Genomic DNA, 13,019 nt, shown 5'->3' with positions numbered 1-13,019 from the left:
CTAATTTGGCTGCTCAAGCTTTTCTCGAGTGTATGAGTGTGTTCGCTATAGGGCCAAAACTGCCACACCTCCAGTCTCCAGAACAAAAATAAACAAAGTGATTCTGTCACAGTCGCACAGTTGTGACACTTTAGTCAGACACTCCGAGTGGTATTTTGCACAGTTCTAACCTGAGATTAGTTAGATCCTCGACAGATTCTCCCAGGCTAGATTTATCCATAATTAGGATCAGATTAGCATTAGATTGGCATTAGATTAGGAATCTCACTACTGTGGGACTACTTTCCTCCACAGCTTTCGGCCACAACGAGCAACAAACAAGCTTTTCTCGAGTGTATGGGTGTGTTCGCTATAGGGGGAAAAACCGCTAGAACCGCCACATCACAAAAATAAACAAAGTGATTTGGTCACAGTCGCACAGTTGTGACACTTTAGTCAGACACTCTGAGTCGTATTTTGCACAGTCCTGACCTGAGATCAGTCAGTTAGGTCATCGGCAGGTGCACCCAGGGTAGAAGTGACTCTCACTGCTTGTGGGACTGCTTCCCTTCACAGCTTTCGGCCACAACGAGTGCCCAGACCCCGGCAGCCCGCTGAACGCCCGCCGCTTTGGCGACAACTTTCAGCTGGGCAGCTCCATCTCAGTGATCTGCGATGAGGGCTTCATCAAGACACAGGGTGCCGAGACCATCACCTGCGAGCTGGCCAACAGCAAGGTCATGTGGAGCGGGCCCATTCCCAAATGTGAAGGTAATGACGGTGATAATAATGTCTTCCATCCATCCATACATCCATACATCCCTGCCTCTCTTCCTCTCTCTCTCTCTCTCTCTCTCTCTCTCTCTCTCTCGCTCCCTCTCGCTCCCTCTCCCTCATGCCCTCCCACCATCTTTCTCTTTCTCTCTGTCTGCCTTCCCCCTCTTTTTCTCAGGACAGGTATACAGCAAGTGCAGAGGATTTGGGATTAAATTGTGAAGGCAATTATCCCCAGTCTGTTCTGGCGGAGAGACAGAAAACTAAGCAGAACGGACACCCACCTGCGGGGCCGCTTGTGCTCCCTGGAGGGAGGGGGGTGGAGACCAGGGGACGTGAGACCAAGGGATGGGGGGGTTGGGGTGCAGTGGGGGGGGTGCGTGCCATCAGTCGTCTCACATTAGTCTTGCTGCCTGTATTCCCTGGCTCCGCTGCACCCTGGTTGTGTTCTAACGCCGCTCTCATACGGAAGATAAAACGCGTCTACTGACAAGCAGCGATGACAGAGCGGGAAAAAATGAAAGTCTAATCCAGTTACCCAAAAAAAATAAAAAGCGGCAAAGAAGAGGAAAAAATATTAGGACAGGAAAGATGAAGGAACAGGAAAAAAAGGATGGGAAATCTAATAATAGTACTCCCTCTCTCTCTGTCTCTCTCTCTCTCCCTCCCTCCTCTTCTGATAGCCCCATGCGGCGGCCATTTCTCGGCTCCCAGCGGGGTGATCCTGTCTCCGGGGTGGCCGGGCTACTACAAGGACTCGCTGAGCTGCGAGTGGGTGATCGAGGCTGAGGTGGGCCGCTCCATCAAGATCACCTTTGACAAGTAAGTAAGCACCCTCTGTGTGTGCACCTGCCCACCCTCTGCGTGCCCTCAGCACGTGGGAAGCACCGTGTGTGTGTGTGTGTGTGTGTGTGTGTGTGTGTGTGTGTGTGTTTCTGGTGGCCTTCAAAGAGTTTTATGTCCATTAGTCAGAGAGCAGACTGTGGTTAAAGGGATTTTTGCGAGGCCTTGATGATGAAATGAGTGGCTCCACGCACGTCTACCGCCTACAGCCACATTCAAAGCTCTCTCCCTTTTTTTCATTTTTTTATCTGACTTCTCTCTCTTTCTGTCACTCTCTTCCCTCACACTCCTTCCCTCCCAAAACCCCTTTCATTTCACGCTTTTTTTTTAACGTGGCCTCAGATTTCAGACGGAGATCAATTACGATTTCCTGGAGCTGCACGACGGCCCCAATCTGCTGTCTCCGCTGATTGGCTCCTTTAACGGCAGCCAGGTCCCTCAGTTCCTGTTCAGCACCGCTAATCACCTGTACATGCTCTTCACCACTGACAACAGCCGCTCCGACAGCGGCTTCAAGATCCTCTATGAGAGTGAGTATGGCCAAGGGAGTGGAAGGGGATGGAAGGAGGTGGGGTTGTGTTGGGGTTGGGGCTGGGGTGGTGATGGGATGGGATGGGATGGGGCGGGGTGGTGTCATTACTGCATAACATGAGCGGATAAAGCACACATAATCTTAGCTGAAGCCCAGCGGGTGAGCTGTACAAGTGTAACGCAGTATGTAATTTATGCCAGCAATAAGGGTTGTTTGAAGCCTTAATTTTCTCGCCACTGAGGGCACGGTTAAATAACACCAACTGATGAGCTGACACGCCGAAGCTCCTGCTGGGAAATTGCGCTGGAGTAGTTATATGAGGCGAGTACATAGGGCATAGTGACTGTTGTTTGTTTAGTTTTATATTTGTTTTTCTACTCAGGCGTCACTGTGGACACCTATTCCTGCCTCGACCCTGGCATCCCTGTGAATGGCCTGCGCTACGGCCAGGACTTCTCCATCGGCTCCACGGTGTCATTCGGCTGCGACCCAGGCTACCGGCTGAGCCACGAAGAACCACTGGTGTGTGAGAAAAACCACTGGTGGAGCCACCCTCTCCCCACCTGCGACGGTGAGTGCCATCGCCATGGAGATGTGTATTCTAGGGTCCCGTTTGACGACATTGGAGAAGTGTGGCAGAAAAGCCTCGAAACACAGGCTCTGAGAAAAGCATAGATGCAACAAAATGATGAAGAGACTCATGTGTGAACATGTTCAGGAGGGAAAGTCCTGCTTTTGTTTGTGTGTTTGTGGCTTTGTCTTAGACGAGGTTGCAGGTTTAAAAAAAAAAATGATTTGCCACAAGGGACACCATAGCTATCTTTTTCATCTTACAATCTGTCAAGAGTATTTTTTCCTTTCATCCCACATTTTCACCACACTCATTTCCGCTCACTCTCTTTCTTTCTCTCTTCCTTTTTCCTCTTCTTTACCATTTTCTTTTCCTTGGGAAAGTTAGCTAAAGTGAGACAATGCCATTCAATGTGTGGCCATTAGCCTGTCCCCATAAGGGGAGCAAGGAAGGCAATTTGCTGTGATGGCTGCTTCAGGTGATAGGAACTGATCTGCCTGTGAGATTAGACATCTAAGGGCTACCTTTTACCTGCCTGGTCTGTCATCCTGTGGCAGCGCCCCGCTACACCACCCGCACCACACCTCCACCCTCCCCAAATGTTGAGCACATAAAGTATGCATTTGGGGTTTGGATGGCAGTCGTTTGGAACAGTGAGACAACCTTTCCCCATAGGAACGACTGTTGAAACATAGCTAGGGGAGAGAAGAGAAAGAGAGAGAACAGAGAGGGAGAGAGAAAAAAGGTAGCTAGACCTTTGAAAATGGCAGTGTGTGTGTAGACAGGGCAGGCAGATTGCTTCAGCCTTCGGTGATCAAAGAAGCAATTTCAGAAGTAAAGTGCCCTCAAAAAAATGGAAGAGGTTTATGGCAGAACGGTAAACAATCTCTAAAGTTCTGTTTGTTTGTTTGTTTTTTTCTTACCTTGCCTTTAATGTTTGTAGAGAACAAACCGGCAAAAAGTCTGAGTAGGTAAGACAGAGTGAGGGGGAGTAAAAAAAACTGACATTGAAAGAGTAAGCTTTAAGATCTTTTTTTGGTGCAGGATTCTGATATTGGTATGTGACATTTTTTTTTGTATTGTGCTTTCCACTCAGTAGTGATATAAAATGAATTATTGATGTGCTGATTCACTGTCTCGGACTCGGGTGCGTTTCCCAAAGGTTGGAACCATGCAGTTGCGATGCAGGTGTTTTTCAAAACCATAGTTTGAACCATCGAGGTAACTACGTTGGTTACTTACATAGTACGACCCATCGTTAGGGGTTAGGGCGACACAGATGTTTCCCAAAACCAAAGTTCTACCAAACATTCAAAACATTGTCTTTAAGTTGTGTAGGTTGAACTACAGCTCTCGACCTGTGGTAAGAAACTTAGCTCCACATACTTCATGTCTAAGACATCACTGGTTCATCAACTGTTAGTTATGGGTGTCCAAATTAATCATTATAGATGTATTCCCATTCCTGGTTGATATTTGACGCTGTTAACCACCATGCAACCCAACTTATAATTGCAAAAAACACATTAAAAGGCCCACTTGCAAGCATGTGAGGTGATGTCACACACCTGCAGTCAATAATGCGACATGCTGCTCCTATGCTCCTCTGTTGATGATATGAAGCCTATTATATTAACAGTTTCCAATTGCAGAGAAGGAATATGGTGTATTCTTTACATAGACTTAGTAACAGAGGATTAAAATGATAAATATGCTCACTAAAGAATGACTTCAGGCTGGATTTAAACCCATTACTACCCAGGTGAGACCTCTTAGGGAGCCACAGAGCTGACAGCAACGTTGTGCTTATTTGTAAATACCAAAATAGACAACTGTTCAACGTAAATACACAAAGGCCTATAAAAGTTAATTGAATGCAGACAGCCATTTGACGAGGTAAGCCTATATGAACAAATGAATATGCTGGATGACCTAGGAATTTGTGAATTAAATTGAGGTATCCGAAGTCTCAGTATCTTGGCCTTGGCACGCACCCCCCTCTCTGTCCACCCACTCCACCCAGAAAAGCATTGAAACACAGGCTCTGAGAAAAGCATAGATGCAACCAAATGAGACACAAAATAATGAACAGACTCATGTGTGAACATGTTCAGGAGGGAAAGTCATGTTTTTGAGGTATCCAAAGTCTCAGTATCTTGGCCTTTATTTAAATATGCAGATGTGCCAGTCCACGGTCCACTGCATCATTAACCATGTAAGTTTGAACTACGTACTAACTTGGTTCAAACTTACGTATATAGTTTGAACTACTTACTAACTTGGTTCAAACTTATATAGTACGATGTTGGTATGACATTTTTGGGAAACTGTACTTCAGATGTTAGTTTAATGATGCATCGTGTCATGTTAGTTCAACGCTAACTCCAGTCGTACTTCAGATGTTAGTTTAACAATGCTATTGTGTCATGTTAGTTCGACGCTAACTCCTGTCGTACTTCAGATGTTAGTTTAACAATGCCATCGTGTCATGTTAGTTCGACGCTAACTCCCATCGTTGTACGGGAGACGCACCTCAGAGCAGTAGAGGCGCCCGGGAGGCTTTTGACTTCTTTTCACTCCGAGTGGAAGAGCAAGCTTCACCTTTGAGGATGATTCATCATTCACTGCTTTATTCACTTTCCTGGGGATCAGACATGCCTGAAACATCACAGGCAGAGGAGTAAGACCTTCGTACTTCATTCCCTGAGTTATACTGTGTGAATGCTTTGACTGTTTCCCCCTAAGTTTGCATGACTAAGCAATCTCTCTCTCTCTCCCTCTCTCTCTCTTGCTCCCTTTCTCTCTCTCTCTCTCTCTCTTTCTCCCTCTCTCTCTCTATCTATCTCTCTCCCTCTCTCTCTTGCTCCCTCTCTCTCTCTCTCTTTCTCCCTCTCCCTATCTATCTCTCTCCCTCTCCCTCTCCCTCTCCCTCTCCCTCTCTCTCTCCCTCTCCCTCTCCCTCTCTCTCTCTCTCTCTCGCTCTCTCCCTCTCTCTCTCTCTCTATCTCTCTATCTCTCTCTCTCTCTCTCTGTGCTCTTGTCCCCCGCAGCTCTGTGTGGGGGTGACGTGCGTGGCCCTGGCGGCACCATCTTGTCCCCAGGGTACCCCGAGATGTACCCCAGCTCCCTGAACTGCACCTGGACTGTGGAGGTCAGCCATGGCAAAGGTGAGCAACACAAACCATCCCCATCCCATCTGTTCCACTTCTGTTACTGTTTCTGTTCCCACAGACAAAAACAGTCCCCCATGTGACAGCAGCACAAACTCTCTCCGACCTCATCCCCGCTTCGAGGTCAGGATTCGGCCACAGTTCCCCCGATCCCCCGAAGACAACCCTGTTTCATTAAACATGTGCGAATCCCACAGCCTGCCAAACAAAGAGGATAGAACGAAAGAGGGTGGATGTTTGGGAGGGAGTGAGAAAGGGAGGGGAAAACTAGATTTTTTGTTGTTGTTCTTGTCTCCCTCAACTCAATGTGATGGCTGTTAGAAGGCTTGTTTATTAAAAGATGTATCGCTTGCAAAAAAAAGTAAACACACTTGTAAAGTGAAGCGCTAGCCCCACTGTGAACCCTAAATCCAGCTCCTGGGGTCCTGGCGGTGCTATCTGCTCTAACGTTAATCCCCACGGCCATCGAGCAGCAATTACTCGCCACATTTCTCCTGTAATTGCAACGTGTAAAACACTTCTAAAGCCTAGCTTATTATCGGACCATGGCTCAATATTGCCCCCAGCACTGTATATATCGAGTATCTTCTTAGCCTAAAGCCAGCTGAGATTATCTCATTAGGACAGAGAGGTAAAGTCACGGCTTTTGCCGTTTTCTTAGCGCTGGCGAGGAAACACAGAATGATAGCTGGAGAGAGTGCCGACTTGGGTTGTTCCGTCGGCTGTCCGGTTTAGAGTCGTCCGAGGATACAAACGGCTGTGAATGCAGATTCAGCTGTGTGTGTGTGTGTGTGTGTGTGTGTGTGTGTGTGTGTGTGTGTGTGTGTGTGTGTGCGCGTGTGTGTGTCGAAGCTGCCCATGTCTATGAAATATCATTATACAAGCTTTGGGGTTTCGGAATAATGAAAGTTCCTTCGGAATTTTAATTTCCCATGGCTGCTAAGATATTCAATACGGAAGATCATTATGTTTCCCTGAATAATCACACCAGAATTGAAATACATTTCTCTCAATCTCACTCCATAAAAAAATTAAAAGGGAAAAAAAAATCCCAAGTCTCATTTTTACTGACCTAACCTTTTTTTGCGCAAGGAGATTAAACCACATCAAGACTCTTATTTCCCCCTCCCCCACTTTTGATTCCTTATTCTCTAACTTCGCCATGTGACTGATTAAGCTCTCATTCGAGTTTAATTAGACAACTTCATCACGGTCCAGTGGGTGGCTTGACCCGTATCGTTGAGTCAGAGGCCCTCACGCTTTTTGCCTTGTCACGACAGGCGTCCAATTCACCTTCATCACCTTCCACCTGGAGGACCACCACGACTACCTGCTGATCACAGAGAATGGCAGCTTCGTCCAGCCCCTGGCCCGCCTCACCGGCTCCGACATGCCCACGCACATCAACGCCGGCCTCTATGGCAACTTCAAGGCCCAGCTACGCTTCATCTCTGACTTCTCCATCTCCTATGCTGGGTTCAACATCACCTTCTCAGGTTGGCAGACTGTAGCGGTGTGTGGGGGTGGGTGGGTGGTTGTGTTTGTGTGTGATAATACCTGTGTCGATGTAATGTTTTTTTTGCCATGCTTGGTAATAACTTAAAGTAAGGGTTTCTTAATTAATTCAACTTGACCCATTAAAATAACTAATAACCATTTAGTTTTTTTAACTCCATAAATCTGTTCTGGTAATATTCAATTGAATCACTGAATTAACGTGGTTAATGATAATTAAATATATAATATAAAACGAAATGAGGCAGAGGACAAACAAGCACTTTAATAATGCAGTTATTGAAGTAGACATGTAACACAAACAAGCTACCAACTCACTTTCTAACTCACTCCACCAACTCAACTGCACCTACAGCACCTATGTAGACGTAGTTATTGGGTTTTGAATGGTTCCTTTAGTGTGAGCCATCTATCCAGAAAGGGCAGATGTGGCAGCAAGTGTTCATGCCGCTAAAACCAGGCTTAGACTGTAGAATGACAGAATCTTGCCATCTGCTGACTTGTTCTACAACACTGTATTTCTGAATGATATGACGTGTCCAAAATGCATTACTGTTGGAATATCCAACAGCTTGTCAGATGCGACATGTGATTCATACTCAAGATAGCCATGATTCAGAATCATTATGTGTATAAAATCTAAATCATAAATAACTTGCTGGCAAAACAGATCATAAAGCGGACATCTGCTTATTTGGAATGAGAATGCACAGCCACACAGAATTGTCTAGTCCCATGTCATTTCCGTTCATCAGTGTGAACTTTGAACTCTGACCTTTACCCTCATCTTAGAGTATAACCTGGAGCCGTGTGAGGACCCCGGAGTGCCACCCTACGGCCGCCGCAACGGCTACAGCTTCGGCATCGGGGACACGCTCACCTTCTCGTGCAATGTGGGCTACCGGCTAGAGGGGGCGCTGGAGATCATCTGCCTGGGAGGGGGACGGCGCATGTGGAGCGCACCTCTGCCAAGGTGTGTGGGTACGTTGTCAGCTGCTTTCATTCATTCGCCCCCCCCCCCCTTCTCCCTTTATTATTCCCTTCCTTCTCTTCCTACTCCTTCTTTTCCTCCCTTCCCCGGAGTGCAGAGTGCCTCACATGGACCGGCTGCCTGTTGCGGTAACTTTTCATCCGTTTTTTTTTTTTTACGACCGGAGTCTGATGGAGGGTCCTGTCAAGCGCCTCAGCAGTCGAGTCCCGAACTTCTCCCCACTGCAGCGGAGTACATCAGGCCTCACCTGCCCTCGCTAAGCTGTCACGGGCAGATAGCTCATGTCTAATCGCAAGACCACTCCAGCTTGCTCGGGCGAGGGACAAACGCGGCTGCGCTTCAGACTAACATGACGGGACTACAAGAGTTTATGTCAGGATAAACGAGATAGGGATTGTGTGTGTGTGTGTATGTGTGTGTGTGTGTGTGTGTGTGTGTGTGTGTGTGTGTGTGTGTGTGTGTGTGTGAAAGAGTGTCAAACTTGATTAATCATAATAAGCCACACGTACACACATACATGACCATGTTGGTCCTGGCCTGCTTGTATCCATAAGAGGTGATGACTAACAGCATTCAGCCTGCTTGTAACAGCATGTTCTCATCAATGCTGACTACTTCCTGTTTTGTACCGACTCTGCCATTTCCCCGTCGACATGACACATGAGTGCAAGCTTCGATTCTACGACTCACACTCTCGCGTCGGGTTGCATCCTCGTCATATTGCTCAGCTAACCCAGGTGGTGCAGGAATGAGGGAGGGAAGCCATACGGCATCTATCAACACAACACCCCCCCCCCCCCCGCTCTCTCTCACACACACACAGACACACACACACACACATTCAAATAGATCGGACTTTAAACAGTATCTCCTGGAAGTCATCCATGCGTATCCAGGCACTGGGCATGGACAGAGTGGCAATTACAATAATGGAGGATTTTTTTCCTCCTCACCTCCTAAATTATCTGCCATTACGGCACTTTGCTTTGGGGCGAAGTAGGTCGCCAGTCATTTTTCACATTAATTGAAAAAATAAATATATAAATTAAGTGTGGGTATTCATCATGGCTGTTTGTTTATTTCAAATGAAAAAAAAGAGTTTCTGTTTTGTTTTGGTCTGTTATTGTTTTTTTTAAATGCTTTCAGATCATGAGAGCTTTTTTGGAATCGCAATGGTTGGCTAGTCCTGTGTCTACTGATATGGTGAAAGACAGAGCATCAATGAAGTGATGTTTCCTAACTGGGAGTTGACACGGGTTGACAGGGCACTGGGCACACTCACACTTGGCATCGCTGTCTGCTGTGAAGTCTGAGGGGATTTTTAGATGTGGATTAGAAATCAGCTGCCATTTAGACGAACTTGGACAACAACAGGGCGAAAAAAACGCTAGTGTATAAATCACACAGGCCCCTACAGCAGCATAGGGCCTCAACATTCCACTCCCATCCGTCTTCCATATTGATTTTTGTATTCCTCCCTCCAATCCCTCTATACAGTGCAAAAAATAAATAACAACAAAATAAACGTCCGTTTTGAAAATAAGGACAAATGTGGTTGGCGACTAACATCGAAGACTGGGGAAGAAAGGGAAGTGTGCAAAAAGACGGAGAGAGAGAGAATGCCGGAAACAGCAGGTGAAGGAGAGAAGATGGAGAGAGAGAGAGACAGAGTTAAAGAGAGAGAGAGAGATGTATAACCAATACCCTCCACCGACCCACACTTAAAGTGCCACCTGTCCTGCAGCCAAGAGCTTCTGTGTTAAAGCCTCGCATGGGAGACAGCCATCTGCACCCCATGTAGGAACTATCACAGTCAGCTCTCCTCTCTGCTAACTCCTCTTTTCCTTTCTCCTCTGCTCACATGTAAAGAAAAAGAGACAGATCCATGATTCTCTCTCTCTCTCGCTCCCTCTCCTTCTCTTTCCCTTTCTCTCTCTCTCTCTCTCTCTCTCATTTTTTAAGGAAATACATCAAATGTCGATGCAGAGTCCCGGCGAGAGAAGTAGCCCCTTTCTTCGCGCGCTCACTTTAATCTATGCCCAGAGATTAATCTTTCAGACAGTAAAGTGTGCCTGGGCTTCCAATCTTCCTCTTATAGTGCCATTAATCAAAGCCTACTGACGTTTATGAGGGAAGCCAAGCCCATTCGATGGTGAGCAATAAGAGTTACATTATGTGAACGCATATTATGTATTTTCTTTCTATTTTTTTTCTCCTTTTTTTGTTTTTAAAACAACAAACAGAAGGGTGTTTACCGAGCCCCATTTAATGGCAAAATTAATTGGTGTTTCCCCCACCCTCATACCAACATACAGAATGCAGAAAGGAGGCAATGCTTACTTTTCCGCCGGGCCGTAACAGTGGACATAGATTTACATCATAACTAATGGCAGACAGTCCCGAAGCGAATCAGTATGTCTCTTATATCGACGGACACGTGTTTTGAAAAGAATTGATGAAGCACTTTGTTAGATGCGGGAGAAGCGGCAAGACGGATGGGTTGTTTTTCGAGGAAACCGTAGATTAAATTAGGGGCCGCTGCCATTTGGCGGATGGCCTCCCATCGTTAAGTAATGGCACCTCGCGTGTCACCGATCCCTCAGAACCTTCCAGGCAGGCCCAGCGAATACCACAATGGAACAGTGCCTCGCCTTGCCTTGCGTCGCCCGCGGACTTAACGATGAGAATAGAGTAATATCCCCCCACGCCCCGAAATAGAAAAATGATGACTTGAGCAGTGCTTCAGCACCATTCTTAGGCACTATCGGGGTATCTCATGCAGCCAGGCTCATATCGTGTCGAGGCCTCTCTCTATCGTCAGTTAACACAGAGCCGAGCTCCACCATATCATCAGCTGAGACGGATAGTCTGTGATCCTCTTAGTCATGATCTTAAGTGATTGCCTGATGAGGGATTGGTTCGAGATGACTTGTAATCCATACCGTATGCACTTGGTCGATTATTCACGAATAATTTCTTTTTTTATTTGGCCTTATATGTCTGCAGAAAAATAACTTTTATTATCTAACTTTTATTTTTTGCTTCTCTCTTTCTCTCTCTCCCCTTCTCGTTTCCACGGATCTTTCACAACAAGGAGATAGAGATGACAATGCTTACCTTTCAAAATGATTTGACATATCCAATGCACTCACATGCCGATCCATCCTACTGAAAGATGCCATTTTGAGAAGCCTTGCTCTAAGATATTGGCACCTCAGTCACAGCAGCCCCTGTATCATTACTTTGTTATGACAATTCATTGTAGAGTGGGGAAAAAACATCATCCTTTATTAACAGGCAGTTATCAATATCGTTCTTTGCACTCCCTAAAGAAGTCAGAAACATAATTGCACCCATAAAAGTGACACAAAATTATCGGTTACCGTGATTCCAAACTCTAAGAGGTCTCGACCCGTGTTTCAGTTTTTATAACCACATATAAATAACCCGTCATATGAGGGAGATGTGCGTGGAACGGTAATTATCACGGCGAATATTAAATCAGTAATTCCGGAGATTTTATTTGCCCAGGTTTTTATCATGAAACATAAAAGTGTCAGTTGGTGTTGTGTAGTTGCAGGTAAATACACCGCTTTAGTGTGAGGCATGCTTGTGTCTGTTGTAGTGTCTTAAAGCATATTGTCAGGCACTATCGGCTTGAAATCTTAAAGGAGCTATCGGTGGTCCGGACCCCCAAGTGTTTACAATCGGTACTGCATTCCAAATTCCAAATATTGGAGAGCATTGTCTCCCCTCTACCCCTCCTCCCCAGACTCGAAGGTCATGCAGGTTGCCAGGTTGAGGACACTGAACCAACACCTGTGAGCGCAAGACTAGCTCAACATTAAACTTCGACAATGGCAAGCGACGACGAGTTCAACGTAAGTAGATAAGTAGATCAGCTAATGTATAGGTTTGCAGTGTTTATATTTGATTGCAAATGATAAACCAACTCATTTGGATTTTTTAATAAACTCAGTGTTAGCTAGAGGCATGGCTGGCTATGTACATTAGCCAAAGCTAAGCCTGTTATCCCGAAAACAAGCCCACTGCTCCAAAAATAGGCGACACACTGGAGTTGGTTTCTATTTTCCAGGCCCCGATAATGATGAATTTAACAGATAACATATAAATCATTTCACATCTATTTCAGAGTCGTAGCCTACTGTTCTTCCTTGTCGCAGCCTGATGCAGATATCAGTTATGAAGTGCCCTCACTAGTGTCAAGTGAAGCCAGTGAGGGCTGATCAGGTGCTGTTGATACGAGAGGCAGAAGGCGGAGAGGATGAGCCAGAGAGAGGAGTAGGAGGAGAAGAGAGTACAGGTCCTAGTGGTACAAGAGGCAGAGGAAATGATGATAATTCTATTTGGGCGTCAGTAACTGTTCAATGTATAGAGTAATCACATTCATAAATTGAGTACATTTAGAGTCAAACTTATATATTATATATATATATTTCTGTCGGTTGTTGCCGAGGTAGTGGCCCGCTGTTCCTCCAGTGTGTTAGCATGACACGTTAGCCAGCTGTACTTGGGATCACTTTCCAGGCTTTGTGTCTCAAATAATCGCTGCCTTGATACACCAGCAGCACATGGACCACAGAGTATGAATGCGAGTACTGGAATGTTGAAATTACTTGAAAA

The 13,019-nt window shown here is 46.0% G+C and overlaps 1 protein-coding gene across 4 annotated transcripts in view; it reads left to right on the top strand.

Moving 5' to 3' along the window:
- csmd3b (CUB and Sushi multiple domains 3b) overlaps positions 1-13,019 on the top strand; it is a 363,440-nt gene that overhangs the window by 212,906 nt on the left and 137,515 nt on the right. For all 4 annotated transcript variants that reach the window (XM_031585978.2, XM_031585977.2, XM_042710744.1 and 1 more), the window contains 7 exons: positions 556-750; positions 1,437-1,575; positions 1,939-2,126; positions 2,511-2,699; positions 5,750-5,866; positions 7,150-7,365; positions 8,177-8,365. In XM_031585978.2, the coding sequence (XP_031441838.1) occupies positions 556-750; positions 1,437-1,575; positions 1,939-2,126; positions 2,511-2,699; positions 5,750-5,866; positions 7,150-7,365; positions 8,177-8,365 (1,233 nt within the window). The remainder of the gene's footprint in view (positions 1-555; positions 751-1,436; positions 1,576-1,938; positions 2,127-2,510; positions 2,700-5,749; positions 5,867-7,149; positions 7,366-8,176; positions 8,366-13,019) is intronic.

The sequence above is a fragment of the Clupea harengus genome, chromosome 19 (assembly GCF_900700415.2).
Source record: "Clupea harengus chromosome 19, Ch_v2.0.2, whole genome shotgun sequence".
Taxonomy (NCBI): Eukaryota; Metazoa; Chordata; class Actinopteri; order Clupeiformes; family Clupeidae; genus Clupea; species Clupea harengus.
The sequence above is the reverse complement of the archived record's forward strand: the minus strand, read 5'-3'. Positions and strand labels throughout refer to the sequence as shown.